This window comes from Branchiostoma lanceolatum, chromosome 3 (assembly GCF_035083965.1).
Source record: "Branchiostoma lanceolatum isolate klBraLanc5 chromosome 3, klBraLanc5.hap2, whole genome shotgun sequence".
NCBI classification, from domain to species: domain Eukaryota; kingdom Metazoa; phylum Chordata; class Leptocardii; order Amphioxiformes; family Branchiostomatidae; genus Branchiostoma; species Branchiostoma lanceolatum.
In genome coordinates this window covers 25,724,070-25,751,724 of record NC_089724.1, presented here as the reverse complement: position 1 = coordinate 25,751,724, position 27,655 = coordinate 25,724,070, and the positions used below count along the sequence as shown (strand labels likewise).

Genomic DNA, 27,655 nt, shown 5'->3' with positions numbered 1-27,655 from the left:
GGTCAAGGAGAAAAATGTGCATTCCAAGATTTAACTACTACTAGTCAGAACACCTTAGCCATGTTAGTAAATACAAAATCAAAGACGCATCAAAGAATTAGAAAACAGTCTCCAGTTTAGGTTCGAATTCTATTTTTCCCATTTTCACAAGTGCTTGTATTTTCAATATAAATGCGTTTAAGTGAAAAGTATTTATATATAGTTGATGAGTATGATGTACAGTAACTATTAACTAATAATATTCAGGTTGAAAATTTTCATCTGCAGATTCTGCAGGAACTCCTGCAGGAAGAATGTTGAAAATTCCTTCAGGAATAATTTTTCCTGCAGGAATTTCTGCACTTTACACAGTTTTTTTTTTTGAAAAAAAGGAACGATGGTAGTCTTTCTTTTGGCATAGAAATACTCATTTGACAAGCTTTTTTTTTTCAACATTCTTGGTTCGTTTAACTTACAGTTGTGAAATGTACCAAGTTGAAACGATAGATTTAAAAAATACAGAAAAATCCCACTTCTTGAATACTCAATGCAGCAAGGATGATCTTACAACATTTCCTCCCAATTGAAAGGATATAAAGAGTGCTCTATCTTGCCGACAGACTTGATGACTCTGGTCAGCTTGGTCTGCACCTCCTGCAGGAAGTTGAAGAAGTCTGCGGGAAGTTGGGTCACCAGACCGACCGCGCCGTTCACCGTGCCGAACAGGACGGACCCCTGGGTGGGGGTGGAGGTCTCCCCGGGGTGCTGCATCACCAGGGAACCTGTGGGGTGGGGGTGGATGGTTTTGGTGGTACGAAATACTACTAGTAGCATGGAAAGAATTCGAAGAGGCTTGCTCTTTGCAAGATGCTAGCTATCAACAATGCTCTTCTAATGCCCAGCAACAGTTAGAGTTAACAAGGAAGATTAAGGAAGAGATTGTGCATCATACTACAACTGTTACAGTGGCAGGATTTGAAACATCTCTTTTCTGACATGAACCAAATACCAGTCCTAATCCCTTAGGGCCAGTGTCTGGTTACACAGGTGACATCCTGACACAAGACTTAAATCAAGTGGACCACATTACAATATACAGTAGCTAAGGAATAGCTTTACTAGAAACAAATCAATGAAGATCAAACATCCAGGTAATAAGATACACAATTAGAATTTTTACTCAAGCAACTGGATAAACTTTGTAATACAGGAAACCATTTCACTTTGTCTCTTCCTATCCTAAAGCTCAAGCCCTACCATGTCTGAAGACGTTGACAAACTCCCCCAGGTGGAAGTGCCCAACCTCCTGCAGGTGCTGCCGCTCCTCGTCAGTCGTCGCAGCACTAAACAAACAAACAAACAGACAAATAAACAAACAGGCAAACAACAACAAGATGTTCCCATGTCAAGTAACATATTAGGTAGCTTCAAATCATCCTGTGTTACAACAGTGGCAGTGTATATGATGCCAGCTATATAAAGCTTGAGTTTGAGTTACATACAATGTGCTTGCTATAGCAACATGTTGGAAATTTACAAATGACAAAGTCATACATCTTCTTTTATGACATTTGTAATGATCATACAAATATGTGGGAACAAACTGACCTGTCCTTCTGACAGGTGAAGAAGTTGAAGGAGTTCTCTGCACCAAGGAAGTTGTCATCGTCTAAGATCTCTACAGCACTCATCCAGTTGGGGTTGAAGTCACGTGCAATCTGGAGCGTAAAAATTACATGTGCTTTATCTTGGACACATACAAATGTACATGTACGTCTGTGATGATTTACATTCAGTCTCAAACTCAGGACATTTACATGTGTCACTGTATTGGTTAAAGTGATTTGTCAACCGATTCATATATAAGGTTTTAAAGAAATTTCTGCAACAGTCAACGTTTCTCGAGCCACAAAAAGGCAGACAATTTGCTTTCAGCGATTGTACATAATACAGTATTACATTTACATGCAAAGCTTATTCAAGCCCACAACTTATTTTCATTTATTTGTTGGTTTGGCTGTATAGCACACACAGCCAGGGCTGCCCAACTAGCCTGTTGCTATTACAAAGGGCTAGACCTGCTGACAAAGACACGACAAGTCATTATGGAATTTTGACATGAACAGCATAACGAGCTACATGTATACAATATAATTCCAAATACAATTTTGTACATAAAAACTTATAACCCTAAAATCCTAACCTCCTCGAAGCACCCCTCCATAGGCTTGTAGGCCAGCAGGGTGACTGATCTCATGAGGTCTCCCACCAGGATGAAGTCACCTTTAGTCTTCAGGTACAGGGCCAGGATGTTGTTGTAGTGGTTACATTCCACACGCAGCTCCTTCTCAGCTGTCCACTCAAACAAACGCACCTGCAGGAGGAATGTACAACACCTGTGATTTAATATCTTATAAAGCCAGGACGTATATTTTGTAGCTCTTTCACAGGTGTCCACTCAAACAAATACATCAGAAAAAACACAGAAAAATACAACCTTTATACCGAGAAGTCTTGTTCTGATAAAGTCACACGTTTTCCAAGTCATAATCTTTCTATTCATAATGTGCATATTGCACAACAGAAATAGAATGTGTGACGTAATGTTCAATGTAGAGGGGGCTGTACTTAGCTAACTTAACTAACAGTACAGTTACACATTTGTCATTGGCTGTTGTACGATTTTGATGTCAGAGAATATTCAAGCAGGCTGCGAAAGAACCAACCACCCACAGGGATCAAAGAGTGCCAAAGACAGCTAACTTTCATACTACACATTTGCCCAATTGTCCCAGTAGTTCCCTCGGTTTGCAATCATACAATGAATTTGACCAATCCCTAAGGTAGAACTGAGTGAGCTCAACTTGAAGTTCAGTACATACCGTACTGTTGATGCTGGCTAGCAGCTTGTTGTTGAACTGTACTAATGAGTACACAGCTCCCTTCACTTCCTTCTCAGCTACCTGCTGGAGTTTTCCTGCAAAATACACAGAAAACGTGAACCTGTCATATGACACTCAAACGAGTGGGTCATATCAGCTGGCTTAGTTTCACTTGCTATGCATTGCGGCAAACAACTTTTAAAAACTGACATATCAGGATATTTTGAAGCAAAATTGAACTGTAATTTCCAGCACCAAAATTTGACAAATTTTCAATGGTCCAACTCTAGTCTTTGTCAAAAATGAGCAATCCGCAGCTTGGTGTGGGAAATTTCAGTTCAAATTTGCATCAGAATGACTGCTACCAACACAGATTAACTTTCAAGCTAATATCAGTATGCTGAATTATTTACAAGACCTTGACGTACATCATTCCACTACTTCTTGCTAGGTATGAGAAAAGCACCTAACAAACCTGAGACAATAGTATCTTACCATCTGTGTACTGGAAGACAATGATGCGGCCAGACTTGGGTTCCGACTCCTCGGGATAGACCATGGCGGTGCCGACTATGAAGTAAGTGTTGGGGTCGTCGCCCAGTTTACAGGACACCATGCTCAGGGCAAACTCATCCTTCAGCAGCTGGTGGGCATGGAGAACTGAAGACAGAAACACACAATATGTTACAGTGAAGTTCCTTATGTCCTTAGGCCTACAGCCCACCCTTGGTAAGGTAATGTATCAATCAATCAATCAATCAATCAATCAATCAATCGTTCGCGGGCATCAGTGTCTGATGCATGGCGGCTGCAGACATGCAAAGGGCTCGCCAGGCTGGTTTGCTCTCGGCATAGACCCGCCAGTCATTACTGGTGACCCCCAGCCCCTGGAGCATGTTGAAGATCTGGTCTTCCAATCTTCCTCTAGTATAAAAGTGCTAATCCCCTATTGAGGTGAAGCATAATGCTAATTTCAATTGGCTAATATTGGTAGTGTATGTCTTCAAATGTTTGGACCAACACACAGAAGTATGAACCCCTATTCATATGAACAACACATGCTTCAGACTTACCCAGAATACAGGGCCAAAACTCAACATCAATTCTGAAAAATGACGAGCAACCCAAACCAGTACCACAAAGACCAGAGTAAGAGATTTAAACATCCAACTCCACTTGCCACTTGAGATGACCATGATTGCACAAGCCCTCCATCCAAGCAACAAACACACAAGTCAAGATCTAGAGATATTGGAAAATTTTAAACTTTGATCCAACACCAAGAGTTGAACTCACCATGAATTTTCGGTTGGACCTCCAACCTTTGTCAGATGTTCGATCCTCTGCGTTGAACGCCGGGAAGTCGGAGACGTGATGACGAAATTCATGGTGAGTTCAACTCTTGGTGTTGGATCAAAGTTTAAAATTTTCCAATATGTACATCACCAACACAGATGAGGTTTCAAGTGAAGAACTAGAGATAGTATAACGTCCTCTAAACTCACTTTCAAAGGTGTGCTGGTCCACCACCAGGAGGGAGTGGATCTCAATCTCCTCCCCGAAGGCACCGTCACTATCGTTGGACGACCGCAGGGCGTTCTTGTTGGGACTGACGCTGGTGCTCAACGCGGTCGTGCTCGCAGACGGGCGAACTGGCTGCGTTCCGCTCCCGCCGCTGGCGTCCTCCACTTCTGTACGTGTACTCAGCACGCCAAACGTCTGGGACGTTTCCTGGTATGCAATCCGCCTGATGGAAGAATATTTGAAAATTGACAACCAAATTTCAGTTTTCACTTTTGAATCATTAACTCAATAGTCTTTCTTTAGAGTTAGACTGAGATATATGTAGCTATAGCTCTAGAAGCATACATGTAGCACTACATGTTACTATGCCGACTCCAATATCTATAATGCTGCTAACTACATGAAACCTCATTGTGTAATTTTTGCTTGAGGAAGATTGCAGTACGCACTTCTAAAAATTCATGACACTTCTTGGTTGTCTACCCATGCTGCTAATTTTTCATCTATTGAATATTGATATAAAAAGTATGACACAAAGTTAACAATTACCTGGGTGACTCGTAAAGTGGTACAGTCCTGATGTGTAGCTTTTGTATCTCATCAATGGTGCCGATGGTAAGTGTGCTGTCATTGGTCAGTGCCAGGCTGAAAGAAGAAAAAACAAGGCTTGTTATGATCGGTCAATCTGAAAACATCCTTCCAAAACTTTGACTTCCGCATGAAACAACAAGCTTTGTAACTCTGCATTATCTATAATGTGAATCTACATGTAACTGAACATAACACTCTTCCCTTGTAGGTAGAGACTACAGTAACTGTACTGTCCTTAAACAGGGACAGGGGGCGTCACTATCTCAAGCCTGTATATGACTGTCTCTTGTCACAGGATAATCAACATCAAGTCACGTGACAAGACGAGATCTGACTTTATTACCCCAGAGCAATCTTTTCTATGTTCTGTGTAATGCTTAAATGTTTGTCAAAAGTACTGTGAATGCATTAAAGTTTGCATGGTTTCTATTTTGCGGTAGGGAGAAAATAGAGTGTTCGCGGTGGTGTTACGTTTGAGTTTGAAACAATAGTAGCGCTACAAGATTCATGGTGGTTTTAAGTTCTGAGAAGTTCACCGCGAAAACCGCGAGCATAAAACCACTGTGAACATTTCTGCATTTACAGTATGTGGACATACAACATTGGGAAAGATGTCAATCTTTCTGTAATAAAGATAAAAAAGGATACAGGAGACAGAGTGAAAAAAAAAGAAAGCCACCAAACAATGTCCCCATTCTATTGCACATATCTACTTGCTCCACTTACCTGTCAGGGTACCCCTGTGAGTTGAGGGGACACATGTAGTTGACCTCCTTCAGGTTGACATTGGAGAAGACTAGTTTGTGGTTGCTGGAGTAGATGACGGTGGGGCGGTCGGAGCAGGCGAACACGTTGGTCGTGGACAGCGAGCGGAACGTACGCAGGACAGTGGGCTGGGTGCCCAGCGTCACCTTCTTGCGTTCGCTCAGGTAGCCTGAAGGAGAGTGGAGGTGTAACAGTAAAACATCACTCAGGTGATACAGAAAATCTTACAGACATGCAGGTTACTAGGGGTGGATACTGGTTCGCTGGACCTGATTCGGACCTTTATAACATCCAAGAACCGAGTCCAAAAAACCTGAAAGCCAAAAACCTGAGTAAAAAAAAACTGAACAAAGTACAAATATATTTTTCTATTTTGTTTGTTAAAAAGCATTTTGAGTCTCCCCTCTGACAAAAAAGGCATTTAAAAAAAGTGCAACAAACACTGGTTTATGTTGAAAGTCTTCTCACCAAGAATCTTTTATAGTTGTGCGTGTCAGTATTCATTCTCTATGCTTAATATTGGTCTAATAAAACAAAACATCAACTGGACAGGATCAGGTCCAGGTTCAGGTCCGGACCTGAACCTAAAATTAAATCTCTGGACCTAAACTTGGACTTGGACCTTATTAAGCCGAACCGGTATCCACCCCTACAGGTTACCATATGCATGTACAAGCATAAAGGCAACAGACATATTACATAGGCCATACAAATCACATTAAACAACCTTCTTGCGTTCGCTCAGGTAGCCTGAAGGCGAGGAGGGTGGAACAAAATGTCACTCAGATTATACAGAAAAACTTACATAAGGTAATATGTAAAAAGGCAAATGGGCAACAGAAAAAAGTCACATGCAAAAAAGATAAAACCACACAGTCAAAATTGCTATAATTACTGACCAACTTTCACATTTGCTGAGAGCACAACAGTTAACAGCCGCACAATACATGTTCCTAATGCTCACAAAAATCAACTGCATGAAAGACAGTTGCAAAAGTCCACTATTAATCACAACAGTTTTAACCTTTAGCACACTGAAGTAGCCATTTGGCACCCCATTATCAATTGGTTACAGAGTTAGGCAGCAGGGAGAAGATTAAGATGACAGAAAGATATGAGGAAAGTGCTGACCTGTCTCTGGGTTGAGGTTAAAGTAGAAAAGCGATCCGTCACCCAGCGCACACAGCAGGTAATGGATCCCTTCAAATGTGGTCATCAGGATGGAACGGGGGATGATCTCTGCGCAAAACAACAACAACAACAACATCAACAACAACAGTCATGAGCAAGCAGTTTGCAACCCAGGATCACAGAGAAGATTCTCTAGATTTGCTATTATTCTGTTGAGCCCTTCACTTCATCAAAGGTTAAGAGACATTTCTGTATTGTTTGAATACTAAGTCTTGTACAAATGTGCTATGTATTGTAATGTGTGATGCATTTCCAGCATCCGCTGCCTGGTGTGCCACAGTACAATGTTCTGTGTTGCTGCAATTCAAACAAGGTCAAACACCAGGGGGCCCAAAATTGACCTTGACCTTCATCTTCCGAAGACCTACCCACGGACCAAATATGATTGTAATCCATCCAGAGGTTCTTAAAGTCATGCTGACTACAAATATCCAGAAACAGATGGAAGCACAGACAGAAAACAATACCTTCAGTTTTTATGGAGGTAATAAAGTAAAATCTGCTATATGGCAAGGGCAACTGAATTGCTGTAATGCTGTGTCTATTTAAAGATCAACTGCACATACATGTACAATCATGCACCTACGTCATAAAATTTTCACCTTAGACCATCCCACAAGAACTCACCTCCCCCCAGCATCTCCACATGCATGGGCTCCAGGTTGGGGAGCTGCAGCATGTGAGCTGAGATGTCCGTCCACAGTCCCACAGCACACAGGTGAGCACGGTCGCTTCCCTCCACCAGGGGTGTCACATCCAGACAGGCCACCTCACGGGCCATCACCGTTTCACTGGAGATTTTATATACAACAAAATCATCATCATGACAAGGAAACAACAAAATACAACAACATACCATGCGTCAACACCATACACATAACCTCACAGGTCATCGTGGTTTCACTGGAAATATCATGTACACATGTACAACAAACAACCATGTGTCATGTCCAGACAGACAACTTCACGGGCCACTGGAAATATCATAATATACAACAAAATCCAATGTTTCCACTTGAAACCCATATGCATCAATCCTTCAAACCATCAACAGCCTGTTAAACAAAGACCTCAAACATGCTTTGGGACAAATTTGTATGAGATTTGTAAAAAATGGTCCTTTTGCATCATGAAGAGTTTGCCACCACTCACACCTGCTTTACTGTCTTGTCTCTACCTCTTTCTTTACATTTTTTAAACACTGTTTGATACCAGTACCTCTTCTCATATTGTACAGTGCTGATTGCCATTTGCAATGTGCTCCCTTCATAACACACTTAGTATTTCCCCCTAGAAACAGGCCTTGTAGCCTACCCTCGATTGACATTCATCCACCAGGTTACATAAATCCGCCACTTTAAAAAATAGTGGGTTTGAGATATCTATAGTGCAGCACCCGCCAGGTATGCACAGTTTAGATATACAGGAGTGCATTATACAGGGGGACTTCGAGTTGGAGATCTGTTTTGACGTGTCTTTTCAGGGTCACGGAATAATGTATCCTGGTGGAATTATGGTAGTGAATGATATATGATATCCCGTGAAAGTTGACAGTCCCTACCCCAGCTGCTTGAGTTCTCCCTCGTGAATCTCGATGTAGTAGACGACCTGTCCGACCGCACACACCACCTGGGTCGTGTTGGAGCTCGCTACGCTGATGTTCTTCTCAGACGGGGGCTTCCACTCACTGGGGGGTGAACAGATTGTTTGTTCATTTATTTATTTGGTTGCTTGTTTGTTTTTCATATTGCTCAATATTTGAACACAGTGTAGCATTACCATTACCTGTACGAAGACTCAAACCTAAACTGGATGTGTTTTTCCGTCTGGTTCATCATAGATCATCTGCATTAAAATCTAAAAGAAGTCTAAGGATCGACTGATTGATCTATCAAAACAACTGAAGGACTAAATGATTAAAGGATTTTTATATGGTTTCTAAACATATCATTCATATGGATCCATGGTTAATGTTTGTATCTGTTCTTGTTTTCTATTTCTTTTTTATTTGTATGTATGAATGTATATATATTTGCCTTATTTAAATGCAATAAAAATCTTTTTAAAAAAATGTCTGCATGGTATTGTTGCAAGTTAGTAGTAATCTCCCATAAGATGTCTTTACTACGAAATACATTGGGGAAAGTATGCTGCCCTGGTGAAGATACATGCATCTTCTGTTTGAATAGAGTATTCTTAGTATTGTTGGTTCCTTGATGATTTTACCTGACGAGCTGTTTGGTCTGCCTGCTGACCAATCGCACGGAGGCGGCCGTTATTTGTAGCAGCTGTCCCCCCATCACGTTCCCACAGAAGAACGTCTGTTTGTCTTCAAATCCTGGCAGTTCCGTCTCTTCTACTTCCTCCCCACTCAGCAGCAGCACTCTGAAAGATGACATGGAATATGATAATGAAGTTATCAAAATTCAAAATAATTTTTACAAAATACAAAATTCTTCTTATACACCATGTAACTTTTACAAAATGGGTTAGCATATTCAAAGAGAAAAAATGATTTGTCCATTCTTAACAATGCTAACAACTAGTCTTAGATTTCATAAAAAGAGAGAGGGATTACAAAGAGAGTTTGAAACTAAAAGGTCTTACCTTGTTTGCCCCACAAAAGCCAGCACTAAAGTATCATCCATTGTCCCATTGGGATCTACACACAGGGGCCAAATTCCTGGAAAAGCAAAAACAAATGTTACCATCAAACTTTGATCATATTTCTTCAAAAAACGGTGTCCTTTCAATTCTAAAAGTCTTATTAGAGATGATGTTCATGGAGTGCTAGCATCACAATTGTCGATATATACAAGACATATAAAAACTACACTGTATCTAAAACGTTCTGTACTGTACAAGAGCACCTCCTGTTGACTGCAAGTGGAACTGCACATCCATTGATGCACTGATGCCTTGCAAGCAACTCCTTTAGTGCAAATTAGAATCATATTATCCTAAAAGTTCACTTTCTACCCATCTCTAGCTGCTTTACAATGAAAAAGAAGTAAAAAAGATTATCTACCTTTAATTCCTGGAAGGTCAATGCTGGCATGCTCGTGAATGCCAATCCCGTTCCGTATGATCCTCAGCGAACCCTCCTTGTACGCGCCGGAACACGTGACCAGCTGTCCCTGACCCTGCCTCTCCAGGTCAACCACGCACATGTCCACGATGGGACCCAGGTTGGTGAACGTCTCCATCACGTGGACGTAGGAGCCGCTATCGTCTGCATCTACATTCAGCTGTGAACAGAAACATTTAATGTAAGAACAGTAACTTCTCTATCACTTCATACAATTTAGGAATGTAAAGCTATGGGTACTAAACTCCATACAAAAAGCTTCAAGAAAACATGCAAAGCATGCCAATAACCTGACAGAACACATTCTTGGCTAAAGACAGCACTATTCAACATGAAAAGATTATTTTGCTTTTAACAAGGTTCTTCAAGACAAAGTGCTGAACAGGCTCGAACTGAGGTACATGTGTGGTACAATCTGTGGAAAAGAAGACCACAGGATTCTTCTTACTAGTACCTTGATAAGCTGGGAGTCGCCGAGTCGAGATCCAAGATAGACCACCCCATTGTCCAGGTATGTCAGGCACTCAGCTATCGATGTCTGCAGCACAGAGGAAGTTGTCATACATTTGTAGGTAAGCTTGCTTGTACATATATTAGCAAAGAAGTATGCTTTACATTTTGAATGAAGTTTGAATAAACATACACAAAGTGTAGTAGTAGTATCCCTTATTTGATTAAACTGCTTCTGGGGTCCCTGACACAGGGGTGGGCAGCAGTCGGGTAGTCTTCACACCACGCTTCCAAGAGGCTCTGTTCAGGGGGGTTACACTGGTGAGGCCGCACACCTTAATAATGTCCTTCCTGACACACTCCAACCAAAGTCCACCAATAAAAAAAAGTCTCATTCATACAATTGCATGCACATTTCTCTTTAAAGGCATGCAGAGCATTTTATGAGGCTTGAAATGAATAAAAAAACTCCAATTTCTAGTCATTCCTACACATAGTAAGTTTCAATAACACTATACCATTACATATCGACATTAAAGGAACAAAGATACGATGTCGTTGTGTGGTGAGAACTGATAGAAAATCCAAGCCCTAATAGACTTATCTTGACTTTCCATCACAATTAGCGGTTCGATCAATGAGAGAGTGACTGCATGTCCGTCAAATAGTTGCATTTTTATGTTTTAATTTTGCATTTCTACGTTTTGACGGTATCTGTATATTTACACTAGGCGCGTGAAACTAAAAGATCACCATGTAGCTTATTTTTGATCCGCTATTGAGCACTTTTGATAAGAAATTCGCACGCAAAGGTGGTAAACAGTGGCATTAAATGTCAATTTCATAAAGATAACAGCAACTAGAATATTTCCAGTTTTCAAGCCTCATAAAATGCTCTGGATGCCTTTAAGGTGCTAAAACCTGTATCTAGAACTGCGTCGTACCTCTCCCAGCAGCTCCACCTTGAGGTCCTTGACGGTGACCGAGCCGTCGATCAGCTCTTCCTTCTCCAGCAGCAGCATGAACAGCCGCCCCGACATGTCCCCCAGCAGGTACCGGCTACCGTTAGCGTCAACGCGCCCGTGGCAGATCAACGTGCTTTGCTGGGGGCAAACACAAGAAAATATAAAGCACCAGGTTGTAACGAAGCAAACAGCTGAGCTTGAAAAGTATTTGGCAAAACATGGATTAGATATAAATGTCAGCAAATGCAAGGCATTAACAGATGCTTTTCTGATGTGAAATATATGTCAAAACATACAAACACAGCCAAACTGACTGACAGACGGATGACCAAACGAATGAACTGGGACTTGATCACAGACTTGAATGGCTAAGGACTTAATGATGTATTTATTCAGACTTATCATTTATGACTGAATTAATGTTTACTACATGTAGTGCATGCAAAAAGTTTTTTTATACCCTTATCCATGACCCCTCCACTTCGACTTGAAAAGTGGCTGCGTAGACCGAACAAGCATTTTGAAGCAAAATAAAGGCTTTTAATTGAAATTGAATGTGTTTAGCATTTTGTATGCCAGGCTTGAATGCAACCACATAACCAAAATTCTATTCTGCATCAATGTTCATTTAAGTCAATGATAGAAATTCCTAGTTTAGCACAACGTACCTTGATAGCAGGAGGTGCGACAGCTACATACTTGTCCCCGTTGTGATAGGTGATGGACTCCTGTCCAATGATGAGGGAACCACAGAATGGCTCCGGCACTAGAAATACAACCAGCTCTTTTAGAACAACCACCAAAATCACAGCATGGAGACATCAAAGTTTGCTGTACTATGTGTGTTGTTTCCATCCTCAGGGTTAGCCCTTTGCAATAGCCATTGGCTAGTTATGCAGACCTGGATGTAAACATATGTCTGTCATAGACAGTAAATATTCAATAGATAAACAGAGGTCAGGCCAGGGCTTGACTGAATAACAATACAAGGTTAACAGGAAATAATCCTATCAAAATAAGTCTTACAAATGTTCCTTTAAGAAACCTTGACTTGAGACTTGACTTGAAAATGTTTCCTTTTTTTGTTGTTCGACTCAGTCAAGTTTTCCTGGTCTCTTCGCATGACTTTTGTATTATTTTTGTGTAAGTCTGGTCTCCGTGGATTTCATTGGACTGAATAACAATACAAGGTTAACAGGAAATAACCCTATCAAAACAAGTCTTAACACTGTTCCTTTAAGAAACCTTGAGACAGTCCTTACCAGCGATGACCATAGATGCCTCTGTCTCCACATTGTCTTGCTTCCACGGCCCTTTACTGAACTCTTTGTCTCGCACCGAGATCTCATACGTCTTCACATGACGACCGTGAGGGTCCTGAAAACAGATCCAATATTTCAGAAAATCATGGTCATGGATTGGCCTTACCTATCCAGGTATGTCATCAACAAGTTGTAAAGTGAATTCAAATAGACATCTGGAAAATTTCTCCTATACTTTGTCTTAAATTTTCCAATCTAGGAAGCTAAGAAAGTTATCACCAAGTTGTAAAGTGAATTTAAATAGACCTCTAGAAAATTTCTCCTATACTTTGTCTTAAATCGTCTAATCTTGGAGGAAAATAATCTCAGAACACTGGTTCAAGCTAAACTGACTGACCTGGTAAACGAACACAACAGTGGGGACCTGACATCCATACAGGAACTTCACATCTATCACATTCAGCTCTTCCAACCTGGAAACAAACAGGACAAAAACAAGCTTAGAAAATATTCTGTCACCCATTTAAGATACATGCTGTGAGTTGTTAAGTCAGGACTGAAGTACAAATACTGCTTAGCTCATGCTTGGTTATTAAGCTACTAGTCATTTTGTCAACAAGGTACATGTACATGCAGCATTCCAAATATGCACCTTTTTCAAATGGTGAGGTGGGCCTACATTGTAGATGTTCTATCAGTACTACTATTAGTACATTGTTATTGTACAAGCACCCTTGTGCCAAAGAATTTCACAAAATTAATGCTGAAAAAAAGCTAGATTTGCAAAGCAATTTAAGGATTTTCAAGACCATTGCTTTCACTCGTCTGAAAGGTTTCTAGTGGAACAAACTATCAGAGTCCTTCGGGATGTAGAAAAATAAGACATCTCCCACCTGATGTTGAAGGCCTTCAGTTCGCGGTTGTCTCGGTCCAGAGGGATGACCTTGAACAGTCCGTCGTACAGGCGCAGACCGATCATGCGGCACTCTGGGTCGATGATCCCGATGATGCCTGTTTCTGACGGCCGACCGATTCTGTCCTGCTCACAAAAAATGGGGTAACCCTTCTAGAGTTTCTGTTGCTTTTTTCACAATTTAATTTCAAGAAAAAAATAGCCACTATATTGTAATCTATATAATAAAATAGATGGGATTGGTCTTCACTTCATCTAAAGCAATACTTGACAATGCCACATTGTTAATCTAAACGATAGTCTCTTACGTAAAGTTATAACTGTCTAACATATCTTTGAAATTTAGCTCTTCATCAAAAGGAACAAAGAGGGAAATTTCTAAAAAAAGTCTTTAAGTGTACAGTGCAAGGCTTTCTCCAGCTTTGAATTTTTTTCCATCCCACTCATTGTTTGGGAGCCCATATTGTTGATTTGTTTGGTTAAATCTGTCATCTTAGGCTTATGAAAATATATTTTCATCAGTATCAAGTCAAGAAGTTCAAATTTTTCATCAAGATTTTTGTCCATCCCAACAAGCAAATTTCTGTCCTAGGACGGAGGGACAGGTCCTGGAGACAGACCTAGTACAGTGTACAGTTTCTTTAGACTGTCAACTGACCTGTACGTTTCCGTGTGCGCGGGTGACAATGCTGACGTCGTCTCCGTCCAGTTTGTACTCCAGGATGCAGGCATTGTACCGAGCCGTCAGGATGAACAGCAGGTCCTTCGTTTCTCCCTGGACGAGACATAGTTGTCATGGCAACATTACAGTCTCATTCAGTATCCACACTCTCTATATCTGAGATAAAGTAACCTTACTCTAGTCTTAGCCTCTTAAACACTACTAGCCTGGATACCAGGCCCCTAATGCTTAACTATAAGTATAACCCCTTTAGGCTGGGGGAGGCTACATACATGAACGCCATATAAGAGTTGGCACCAGGTCTGTAATATAGAGCCGCGCGGCAGATACATCAATGTAATTAGGGGCCGTGTGCTAACTGTGGTGGCGGTGCAATTTGCTTCTCCGGCCAAATGCCTTAGCAACTGTAGCACAGGCTACTTACACACCGACTTACTATCAGGTCCAGAAGCTAACAGAGGGAGCATGGCGCCTTGGCAGATGATTCTCCATACAGGTCTGTTTTTTTAACCTTTACTACTTGACTGAAGTAACCATTTGGCACCCAATTCTCTATTGCTTACAGAGTTAGGCAGCAAGGAGAGGGTTAATTCTGGCTGCCTACCAGGCAGTGTATAGGTCATAGAACAGACTGACCTACATGTATGCATTACATTTGTCAGCAACTTTTGGATTGTCATTCAACAATGCAAAATTCATTGCAGAAAACTGCACCTGTTAGTATATTCATAATGTCAATATGGGTACACTGGACATTCTTGTCTTAAGTTAGCTGCAATGATGAATTAAGCACACTAATTAAGATATGTACAAATTGATAACTGTACAGTACAAAAAATGTAGTTCTGTACCTGCTTTTTACAAACAAGTGCTTTTTTGGTATACTTAAACAATTTGTACACACTTAATCTAGATCTAACAACCAGTGCACAGTAAGTCATCCAGCAAGTCTAGAGACTTCAATACAAACTCACAGGAGGACGAAACAGCTCCATGACAGCGATGCGGCCATAGCAGCCGACTTCTTTGACCGGACGCAAGCCCTCCGGCGTTACCAGGTAAATCTCCAGTCTCGTGTTCTTAGCGATGATCAGATTCAGGTCTTCAGGACCGGTGAAATGTCCTGCAGGAAAAAAAAAAAATTTTGTTTGCATTCATTAGTTTGTTTGTATTGATTACATACCCAGTACTGGCCATACTATCAAATTTCAAACAATCAACGTTTAAACAGATTCATTCAAATATTCATTCTTCACCCGCACCATCCCCCAGTGGAACGCCCTGCCTGGCGCTATTGTTACGGCTCCCACCTTTGAGTCATTCCGCGCCAGGCTGGAGGCCTGCCAGCCTTAGCCTGGGACCTCCCTACTTTGCCCCTCGTGGGGTCATCTGGGGTTACTTAAGTTGAAACAGTAAACCGCCTAATGGTGAAACACACCAGTTTTGTACTGAAGAGTACAAGCTGCATATCAGGACAGATTCATTTGATCCACTCAAATCGGGTTGGATCCCTACTCTTATCTATAACTGTGGTGGATTCTCTGACATAAAACTATATTTTTAAATATTTAGTAAATATTTCTTGTTGAATCTGGGGGTGTCATTTTAATCATTTCTCAAAACACATACACTACTCTGGCCTGCTGTAAATTTCAAGTATCTCACGTCATCTACAGGGAAACAGACTTTGCTAAAAACTTGTTACGAAACGTACAGCGTAACATACAGAAGCGTGCTATCTGTGAAATCTCCTCTGATCCTTGCAACAACAACATTGCCTTTTAGTCATACAATACTTACAAATCAATGAATAACATACTGTATGGCCCTTCTTTGGACTGCAAACTAAAAGAAACACTGCACAGAACTAAACCTTCACCAACACATGTGCATGGAAGTAACATTTTTGTTATGTTGCCATCTTTGCCCCCCTCCCCCTTCATGCTGACCAGTTTGCACCATGCACAATGTACCTGTGACGCAGGCATTGACGGCCGTGGGCTTGTGTGCGGTCACCACGTAGTTGTACGCCATGGCTCTGTGATTCCGCTGTCTTCTCTGTGCGTGTTGTACAGGTCTGTAACTACAACAACACTGAGTTTTCCTCTCTGGTCTTTCGACAAAAAAAATCGAGTAGGGGGAGGCTCGAGCCGAAGAGCCACCGTCTCTCGTGACACCGTCCCTCGTGACACCGTCGCTCGTGACACCGGAAATAGGAATGTTACATTACAGCAATGGGGGACGTAACACTTTGTATGGGGTGGCCTTATGAATTCTTTTATTCAAAATGGTGTACCAACTTAGTCAATTGTTCGAATGTATTCTTTCACGTTTCAATGTTTGTACTCAAAGCGGAGTTATGAAAATACATATACGGAGATTATTTACTCTTTATTCTGACGTATAAATTTATTATAGTTTTCGATCTGTTTGTACAATTCTTCATCGTTTGCCCTTCTTTTTTTTTACGTCACGGAAAGGAAACTCACCAGTCCCGTGTTTTCGAAAAGGCCGTATCACAGAAACAATATGTTTTTTTATATCTATTTGGTTGCTAATCGGACGATATGCTAAAGAGGACTGTTTTCATAAGCTATACACGAAAAAATCACAAGGGTGAGGTATCTCTTATTTGATTTATGTACTTGTCGTCGAGTAGGGATAGGATAGGAATGTTTCATTAACCCTATCCAGACCCTATGGCTAAAAGTGCCCGTGCCAACTTTGACATCGTATTACTGCCAAAAGATGTATGCTAGGACTCCCAAACTTTGTGGCTTTTCCTAAAGTTTTCTTGGGAACAATTTTATAATAATGGTTTAAGTTTATAATTTTTCATGTTGCCATGGCAACAGGTTTCTGACCAAAAAAGCCCAGTCTGGATCGGGTTAAAGCGATGGGGGACGTAAAGCTTTGTATGAGGTCACTGGCCTTCTTTTATTCACTGACGACAAACGAAATGTTTGAGATGATGGAATGGTGTACCAACTTATTTAATTCTTAGAATGTATTGTTGCACTTTTCGATGTTTTGTACTCAAACGGAGTTATGAAAAAACATACAGATAAAGGAGATTATTTATTCCTATTGTTTTCGATCTGTTTGTGCAATTTTTTATCGTTTGCCCTTCTTGTTTTTTTAAGTAAAAAGGAAACTCGTCAGTCATCAAGGAAAAAAGTCAAAAGACATCTCGTGTTTTTGATAGCAATATATATTTCATAAATATAGCAGCATTGTTAGTTATAATTTCTAAAGGGTATACACATAAACGTTAGATTTATCGACTATGAAATTTCATTTCATGATCAGACACCTATCAACCATCCTGCATCAACACACACATACACTACATAAGATAAATACTTACAATACTTACAAGCATCATTTATAATGAATGACACTTAAATCTAACAATGCTGACAAACAATCTAATGCAATCTAAATATCACCAGTCACTATCTTTATACACGAACAAATGCAGCAATTGTGAAATTATATATACATGTAGGAGAATGGTTTGAACATAAATACATGTTGTATCATATTTCTGTGAAAAATCCTGACTATGTTTTCACTGCTAACATCATGGCATCTATGGAATCAATATGTGCTAGTATGATAAAAAGCTTGAAAACTATGTAAAGAAACAGTAACATTACAAGGAAAACTGACCCATGATGACATATGTTAAAGTTTGAAATATGTAGGCCAACATTTAATGGGGCCAGCACTGCTTTACACTTTGACAAGATGACCATTGCCATGTGACTACTCTGCATGTTTTTCCAAACAATGTTTTATCATGTACAACATGTACATATCAGGGCTTAAAATACTTCTTGTATATGTGGCCGGAATAGGGCAGTTAAAATTAGAGTTATTTAAGTACAATGTGTTTCGGACATATTCTAAAATGCATCAGCATGATTATGATAACAGGGTAATATTTCCTGCTGTATAGTGCAAATAGACAGAAACAGACATTCGAATTTGCTACACATTCTACTAAAGCTATGAAGACCTTTGTGGCCCTTAGCCTGACAGCCAGATACAAAAAATGCCCCCCCCCCAATAAAACTGACATTGAATTACACGAAAGTAAAATTATATGGGCTGACAAAACATTGAACACCTATGGTACATCACATCATTAACTTAAGTGTTATACTGTATGTTGTGGAGCTGCTTGTGTGTGTCCTCTCCCCATTCCCATCTACATCCACTGCTGTCATACACTGACAAGGCTGTCAGTGTCTGCATGTTGGACTTCTTGGTGTGAGTTTGGAGTCCTGGTAATGAGCCAGTTCCTAAATAAGAAAAAAAGACCATATGATTAACATAAATTCACATGAAAAATCTCAAATAAACATATATATATATATATATATATATATATATATATATATATATATATATATATATATATATATATATATATATGTATATATTTGTATATATAGTATGAAGAACTAAATATCAAGTCACACTGGTAACTGGGACATGCATGCCTTATTCCGTCAGATTATCACAAAAGCTAAACAACAAACACGACGGCCTGCCTCATCCGACCGTATGAGGTCCGTTTGGACCTCAGGCAGATATCAATGTGTGCCGTATCAATATTTTTCGTCGAAGAAAAATTCCTTCCACGGGTCTGTGTATATTTCTTACAACTTCTGAAATGTTTTTAGCGAGACTGTCCCATTTTTGAAGTTAGGAGTTATCTCCAAAGTTATGAGGGTTAAGATGGTTCTCAGTATGTGTACTGTGTGATTGAGAGGGCAAAAAATTCTGTTCCCAAAGTATTTCTTCTTGAAAAGAGCCACCATTTTGAATTTCAGCCTCTCGTGGCAGTTTTCCTTAATGATGCTTTGGAGTGTGGCTCTTGAGGGAAGATTAACCACACATGTGTTAAGATAATTATCAGATATAACATTACAGGTACTGTGTATATGAAAGAGCAAAAAAAAATCATTCCAAAAGCCTTTTTCTGTGAAAAGAGACACCATTTTCAATTTCAGCCTCTCGTGACAGTTTTCTATAATGATGCTTTGGGGCCAAATTGGGGGTGAGCTCTTTGGGATGATTAAGCACATTTGTGCTAAGATAGTTATCATATATAATAGTACAGGTACTGTGTAAATGAAAAAGAAAGAAAATTCCATTCCAAAAGCCTTTCTCCTTCAAAAGAGCCACCATTTTCAAATTCAGCCTCTCAGTTTTCCATAATGATGCTTTGGGGGCGTGTCGCTTTGGCTTAATTAAGCAAACTAGTGTTAAGATAGTTTTCAGATATGACAGTATGAGTACTGTCTAGATCAGAGAGCCAAAAAGCTCCATTCCCAAAGTCTTTCCCCTTGAAAAGAGACACCATTTTCAATTTCAGCCTCTTGGGCAGTTTTCCATAATGATGCTTTGGGGGCATGTCTCTTTAAGATAATTAAACACACTTGTGTTAAGATACTTATCAGATATGACAGTACGGGTACTGCGTAGATGAGAGAGCCAAAAAATTTCATTCCAAAAGCCTTTCTCCTTGAAAAGAGACACCATTTTCAATTTTCAGCCTCTCCTGGCAGTTTTCTATAATGATGCTTTGGGGGCGTGTCTCTTTGGCTTAATTAAGCACACTGGTGTTAAAATAGTTTTCAGATATGACAGTATGAGTACTGTGTAGATGAGAGAGCCAAAAAGTTCCATTCCAAAAGCCTTTCTCCTTTCAAAAGAGACACCATTTTTTATTTCAGCCTCTCGTGGCAGTTTTCCATGATGATGCTTCAGGGGCGTGGCTCTTTGGGTTAATTAAGCACACTGGTGTAAATATAGTAATACCGTAAGATATGACAGTACGGGCACTGTGTAGATGAGAGAGCCAAAAAGTTCCATTCCAAAAGCCTTTCTTCTTCAAAAGAGACACCATTTTAAATTTCAGCCTCTCGTGGCAGTCTCCTATAATGATGCTTGGGGGCGTGTCTCTTTAGGATAATTAAGCACACAAGTGTTAAGATACTGATCAGATATGACAGTACGGGTACTGTGTAGATGAGAGAGTCAAAAAGTTCCATTCCAAAAGCCTTTCTCCATCAAAAGAGACACCATTTTCCAATTCAGCCCCTCGTGACAGTTTTCCTTAATGATGCTTGGGGGCGTGTCTCTTTGGCCTAATTAAGCACTCTGGTTTTAAGATAGTTATCGGATATGACAGTACGGGTACTGTGTAGATGAGAGAGTCAAAAAGTTCCATTCCAAAAGCCTTTCTCCATCAAAAGAGACACCATTTTCCATTTCAGCCCCTCGTGACAGTAATCCTTAATGATGCTTTGGGGGCGTGTCTCTTTGGCTTAATTAAGCACTCTGGTTTTAAGATAGTTATCAGATATGACAGTACAGGTACTGTGTAGATGAGAGAGCCAAAAAATTCCATTCCAAAAGCCTTTCTCCTTCAAAAGAGACACCATTTTCCATTTCAGCCCCTCGTGACAGTTTTCCTTAATGATGCTTGGGGGCGTGTCTCTTTGGCTTAATTAAGCACTCTGGTTTTAAGATAGTTATCAGATATGACAGTACGGGTACTGTGTAGATGAAAGAGCCAAACAATTCCATTCCAAAAGCCTTTCTCCTTCAAAAGAGACACCATTTTAAATTTCAGCCCCTCGCGACAGTAATCCTTAATGATGCTTTGGGGGCGTGTCTCTTTGGCCTAATTAAGCACACTGGTTCTAAGATAGTTATCAGATATGATAGTACGGGTACTGTGTAGATGAAAGAGCCAAAAAATTTCATTCCAAAAGCCTTTCTCCTTCAAAAGAGACACCATTTTAAATTTCAGCCCCTCGTGACAGTAATCCTTAATGATGCTTGGGGGCAGGCTTTTAGGCAGAGAGGCGTCAGGGCGTCATCTGGACGCGCTGTTCTGAAAATAATAGAAATTGGACGCCCTACTTTTAGGCAAGACGCCCTCAAGACGCCCGTTTATTTTCGCTATTTTCGCCCCGTTTTTTCCCCGGTAACTTAGCTGAATGCGATGAAAATTCGCCGATTCAGCCGCTTCGTCGCTTCGATCGTCCGCCATGTTTCTTTTCCGATGAAGTCTCGCGAAACCACGCGTAGATTACATCTCGCGAAAGGCGAGACTTGCATCGCATTGGCCAATTTTCAGTGACGCAATGTGCCCGGGCGCTGTTATTGGTGGAATATAGTGGACGTCCCTTTACCCTTGCGCGGGAAAAAGTGAAGGTAAGCTTGGAACTTTTCCCGTTGTTTACAAAGGTGACAGAAAGTCCGATAAACTATAGGGGTATTTTGAAGGCATTTCGGATGTTTTTGTGGCTTCTTTGGTGGCAATAACTGTCGGTAAATCGGCGGAAAAACAGCTACAAAAACGCCGGCACCGTGCAACTGGCGATAACTGTAGTGGGGAGGGGGGCGCACATGCCGATAACATAGCGGAACAGGGGTCAAAATTTGTATGATTCCTTTGAATAAGAGGAAGTCTGTACTTTCAAAAGATCGATAAATGGATGTTTTTGTGCAGAGATGTTTACTTCATTCCCACTATATACATATTTACAGTTGACGCTAATAAGGTTTCATTGAAATAATAACTTTTTAAAACTTTTTTTTTCTTCTTTTTTTCTTCTTTTTTCTTTCAGAGAGAAGAGTATCTCCTGGCCCCCAGGCGCTTGTAGTTTTTGAGATTAAAGTAGCTTAAAGATTAACTTGTTTTACTGTACTATCATAGCAGTAACTCTCACAGGTAACTTTTCTTGTTTCACTTGCAGTAAAGAAAGTGTATTCTCAGGTCAACATGTGCTAAGTATTCTTAAAGTAAACTTTTCTTGTAGCAGTAAAGTAAAGTAAACTAAAGAAAAGTATTTTGTCAGGTATTCTTACAGTGAACTTTCAATGTTGCAGTAGGTGCATGCTCAGGTCAACATGTTCTTAGTATTCCTAAAGTAAACTTTTCTTGTAGCAGTAAAGTAAAGTAAAGAAAAGTGTTTTGTGTATTCTCAGGTCAACATGTTCTTAGTATTCCTAAAGTAAACTTTTCTTGTAGCAGTAAAGTAAAGTAAAGAAAAGGGTTTTGTGTATTCTCAGGTCAACATGTTCTTAGTATTCCTAAAGTAAACTTTTCTTGTAGCAGTAAAGAAAAGTGTTTGGTCAGGTCTACATGTTCTAAGTATTCTTGAATACCACAGTTCTTATTGCAGTTAGGTAAAGAAAAGTGTTTGGTCAGGTCAAAATGTTTTAAGTTTTCTTACAGTGAACTTTAAATGTTGCAGTAAAGAAAGTGCATGCTCAGGTCAACATGTTCTAAGTATTCTTTCTTAAATTAATTTTTCTTGTAGTCTAGTTGTAGAAGTAAATATATGCTCAGGTCAACATGTCACAAGTTTAAGGTAAACTTGAGTAACAAATTAAAGAAGGTTAACCTGGCTGAATTTTTCCTTTCTTCACATTTTTAGTTGGTCTTCCACATCCAATCTCAACCCCTGCAATGTGCACATGCCTCCCTCCCTCCAGCCTTACTATACATACAAAAATGATGTTCTACCTAAGGAATATACTAGGCTGTATTCCACAAAATTTGCCCCTCAAAATGCAGGAAATAGCGTTTGAGAGCATCATTATTTCTAAATTTTCCGGGGGGGAATGCCCCCGGACCCCCCTAAGAAACTCGCGCCTTCGGCGCTCGCCGCGGCGCCTACGGCGCCGCGCGGCTTCGCCGCGCTTTACATTTGCAATCACAACAACTTTGGACTCCCTCTTTTTTATTTCTAGCTAAAAGCCTGCTTGGGGGCGTGTCTCTTTGGCTTAATTAAGCACTCTGGTTCTAAGATAGTTATCAGATATGACAGTACGGGTACTGTGTAGATGAGAGAGCCAAAAAATTCCATTCCAAAAGCCTTTCTCCTTCAAAAGAGACACCATTTTCCATTTCAGCCCCTCGTGACAGTTTTCCTTAATGATGCTTGGGGGCGTGTCTCTTTGGCTTAATTAAGCACTCTGGTTTTAAGATAAATATCAGATATGACAGTACGGGTACTGTGTAGATGAAAGAGCCAAAAAATTTCATTCCAAAAGCCTTTCTCCTTCAAAAGAGACACCATTTTCCATTTCAGCCCCTCGTGACAGTAATCCTTAATGATGCTTTGGGGGCGTGTCTCTTTGGCTTAATTAAGCACTCTGGTTTTAAGATACTAGTAGTTATCAGATATGACAGTACGGGTACTGTGTAGATGAAAGAGCCAAAAAATTCCATTCCAAAAGCCTTTCTCCATCAAAAGAGACACCATTTTAAATTTCAGCCCCTCGTGACAGTAATCCTTAATGATGCTTTGGGGGCGTGTCTCTTTGGCTTAATTAAGCACTCTGGTTTTAAGATAAATATCAGATATGACAGTACGGGTACTGTGTAGATGAAAGAGCCAAAAAATTTAATTCCAAAAGCCTTTCTCCTTCAAAAGAGACACCATTTTCCATTTCAGCCCCTCCTGACAGTTTTCCTTAATGATGCTTGGGGGCGTGTCTCTTTGGCTTAATTAAGCACTCTGGTTTTAAGATAAATATCAGATATGACAGTACGGGTACTGTGTAGATGAAAGAGCCAAAAAATTTCATTCCAAAAGCCTTTCTCCTTCAAAAGAGACACCATTTTCCATTTCAGCCCCTCGTGACAGTAATCCTTAATGATGCTTTGGGGGCGTGTCTCTTTGGCTTAATTAAGCACTCTGGTTTTAAGATACTAGTAGTTATCAGATATGACAGTACGGGTACTGTGTAGATGAAAGAGCCAAAAAATTCCATTCCAAAAGCCTTTCTCCATCAAAAGAGACACCATTTTAAATTTCAGCCCCTCGTGACAGTAATCATTAATGATGCTTTGGGGGCGTGTCTCTTTGGCTTAATTAAGCACTCTGGTTTTAGGATAGTTATCAGATATGACAGTACGGGTACTGTGTAGATGAAAGAGCCAAAAAATTCCATTCCAAAAGCCTTTCTCCTTCATAAGAGACACCATTTTCCATTTCAGCCCCTCCTGACAGTTTTTTCTTAATGATGCTTGGGGGCGTGTCTCTTTGGCTTAATTAAGCACTCTGGTTCTAAGATAGTTATCAGATATGACAGTACGGGTACTGTGTAGATGAGAGAGCCAAAAAATTCCATTCCAAATGCCTTTCTCCCTCAAAAGAGACACCATTTTCCATTTCAGCCTCTCGTGGCAGTTTTCCTTCATGATGCTTTGGGGGCGTGTCTCTTTGGCTTAATTAATTATAAGCACACTGGTGTTAAGATAGTTATCAGATATGACAGTATGAGTACTGTGTAGATGGGAGAGCCAAGAATTTCCATTCCAAATGCCTAACTCAAAAGAGACACCATTTTCCATTTCATCCACTCGTGGAAGTCTTTTATAATGATGGTTTAGAGCGTGTCTCTTTGGGGTAATCAAGCACACAGGTGGTAAGATAATTATCAGATATGACAGTAGGAGCACTGTGTAGATCAGAGAGCCACAAACTTCCATTCTAAAAACCTTTCTCCTTCAAAAGAGACACCATTTTCCACTTCAGCCTCTTGTGGCAGTTTTCTATAATGATGCTTGGGTGCGTTTCTCTTTGGCTCAATTAAGCACTCTGGTGTTACGATAGTTATCACATATAACAGTACGCAAATTTCAATTCCGAAAGTCTTTCTCCTTGAAAAGAGACAGCATTTTCAATTTCAGCCCCTCGTGGCAGTTTTCCAGATACAGACAATCATCTTACCTGGGAGTATGTGGCTCTTTGGGACAATTATCTTTCATTTAGCATGATTGTTTAGAAAATTTGGAGCTTATAGTTACTTTATACAGCTTGTGTAACGGTCAGAAGCAGGTCTGAATCAAAAAGGAATTTGAATAGGTTTTATAACTATCACATGAGTTATAATATGACTAAATAATGTGTAGCATAGTTATGTCTGTATAGATGGAAAAGATCAAAATCACGAAAAGTCAGGTTGGAATGTTTGTTTGCTAGACAGGTTTATCCAAACATCTGTTTGTTATTGTTGCAAAGATATGCAATAATTTGTCTCATGAATGCAGTGTTTTACAGTAATATGTCATTCCGAACATTTTCCATAAGTTTTTGTCAAATTTCTCCTTTATCAACGTTGTCTTCCTTTGTCTTCCTAACATTTCATCAATTCTATATGGTCTGGTTGACCCAAATGGTATAGAGCTGGCTTTGTGAACCAAATTCGTTATCCTGGCATTGTTTGTTTTCGTGTTTAAATTTGTTGTTTTGTGACTATAATCAAATGTTAATATTCTTACTACAGTCTGCCAATAGTGGAGAAAAATCCTCATTATGACAGGCTACAGCCTTACTCCAACAAAGGGGTGTTGCCCAGTACCCGATCAAGATCAAGACTATCAGGATAAAATATTAACACGTGCGGCGTAGTCCTCGCATAGACCAAGGACATTATATAGTGTCCTTGCATAGACTTATGATTTCTAACGTCGGCTACTGTTACGCATGATCTAAAAAGCTCTAGCGGCACGTTTCATGCTTTTAGACTTCTAAAATATTCTTATTATCGTACCTTGTTAGACGTATGCCAGTTTGTATCTATAGTTGTCGATGCACATGCAGTTGTTGTTGTGAAGTCTGCCATATAGTTTCGCTGCTCCCCATGCCGCCCGATGGTCGCCGCCATCTTGGTTTGACGTCATCATGGAACCGCCGCTGACGGCACCGCCGCTGGCGACATGTCACGAACGACGGTTTTCTATTAGGCTCTGTGGCTCGAGCCTACTATGCCAGATGAAAAAATCAGCCCGCGAAAGATGGCTGGCACCACTGCGCCTGCGTCGTGACCTTTGGACTACTTTCAAACCTGCTTACTCGTCTAGAAACAGGTGCGTGCACCTCGCGCCTGAAGTTTTCAAGATTCTTTCAACAATACTTTCTTGAAAGTGCATTTAACGTCACAAGCTTTCTCTACTCTACTCTACTCTACTCTACTCTACTCTACTCTACTCTACTCTACTCTACTCTACTCTACTCTACTCTACTCTACTCTACTCCAACCAATGCAGCCATTTCTGGCTGCAACATACTTTTTTTATTGATCATGTTGATCAAATAAACAATTTATTCATTTATTCATTCATTCATTCATTCATTCATTCATTCACATGGATGGGAAATTGAGGTCACAATGAATTTTACATTTTACAGCCTTCGAAGAGGCTGATGAACATACCCGGCAACACCCCGATGGAAGTAGTAGCTCAAAAATGGTTCCGCTGGCATATTCCGTCGGTACTGCAGCGGGCTTTGTGTGTGTTTGTATTTGTATGTCGCCAACATAACTCGAGAAGCTGTCGATGGTTCTTCATGGTATTTAGTGGATGGGTAGGGTTTAAAGAAATGAAGGTCAAGTTCGATAATGGGCTTTCTAGCAGGTACTTAAGGTACTGCACCGAGCTTCAAAATTTGAGGGCATATTTTCTGCACGTGCTATGGCCATGATTTTTATGTGGTGGATAGGTCAGGCCACAGGAAGTAAGTTGTGTAAGTTTGGGCCCCCTGGCGGCTTGTTTGGAACTGTAGTGGGTGTTTCTGTTTTGACCTTCGGACATGAATAACTTGTTAATCAGTGACAAACTTGCCCTAGGTGAAAGAATGCGCACCTGCCAGGCATTGACTTTATCAAAATGATTTGGTCTCGGAACAGAAAGAAAAACATTATCATTATCAATTTCATCCAAATACCATCTCCGTCCGTCTGTGTTGCCCCCCATGGCGGCTGTTAACCGTCACTGCGCATGCTCACACCCGGATGAAGCCCTACTCTTTTCGACATAAAGTGTATGGGGTTCTTTATTGTGCTCGAGGTGTGGTTCTTCTCATACACGCGGGACCCCTCTTTAACGTCCTACCCGAGGGACGCCCCTATCCGAATTATAAGCTAGATACTCATTTACGCTTAAGTCTAGCGAGGAAATAGATGTAGAATGCATTCCCAAGGGCACAACATTGGGGCCTGCTAGGGATTCGAACCGAGTACCTCCAGGCTCTGAGTCAACAACCCTTGCCACAAGGCCACTGTGCCTCGGTGACCATTGGTCGTCAAATGACGGGCCTTCTGTTTCCAATAAGTGACTGAAGCGCAGACCACTTCACCACAGGGACACCCCCTCTCTTGAAACGTAGACGATATAAACTAATTTTGGAAGTATGAAGATCTAAAGCCTTGTGCGTAAAGATACCTCATGAGGCAAAAAGAAATGAAACAAATTTCCATAGTGTCTTCATCCTCTGGCAAGTAGACTTCACAAGCAATCTTTTTGAGTACATTTTCAAGGTTT

The 27,655-nt window shown here is 40.4% G+C and overlaps 1 protein-coding gene across 1 annotated transcript; it reads right to left on the bottom strand.

The window, feature by feature from the left end:
* Positions 1 to 366: 366 nt before the first annotated feature.
* Positions 367 to 26,193, bottom strand: LOC136431211 (DNA damage-binding protein 1-like). The gene is made up of 25 exons (XM_066422521.1): positions 26,117 to 26,193; positions 16,266 to 16,423; positions 15,267 to 15,415; positions 14,269 to 14,385; positions 13,591 to 13,736; positions 13,095 to 13,170; positions 12,698 to 12,812; positions 12,104 to 12,201; positions 11,415 to 11,573; positions 10,475 to 10,558; positions 9,961 to 10,180; positions 9,540 to 9,615; positions 9,159 to 9,317; positions 8,494 to 8,619; positions 7,560 to 7,723; positions 6,873 to 6,980; positions 5,703 to 5,910; positions 4,935 to 5,030; positions 4,367 to 4,608; positions 3,357 to 3,521; positions 2,862 to 2,956; positions 2,183 to 2,353; positions 1,588 to 1,697; positions 1,237 to 1,322; positions 367 to 761 (listed from the first exon to the last, which is right to left on the bottom strand). Exons 2-25 carry the CDS (start codon positions 16,324 to 16,326, stop codon positions 544 to 546), a joined length of 3,249 nt encoding a protein of 1,082 aa, XP_066278618.1. The 5' UTR covers positions 16,327 to 16,423; positions 26,117 to 26,193; the 3' UTR covers positions 367 to 543.
* Positions 26,194 to 27,655: the final 1,462 nt, after the last annotated feature.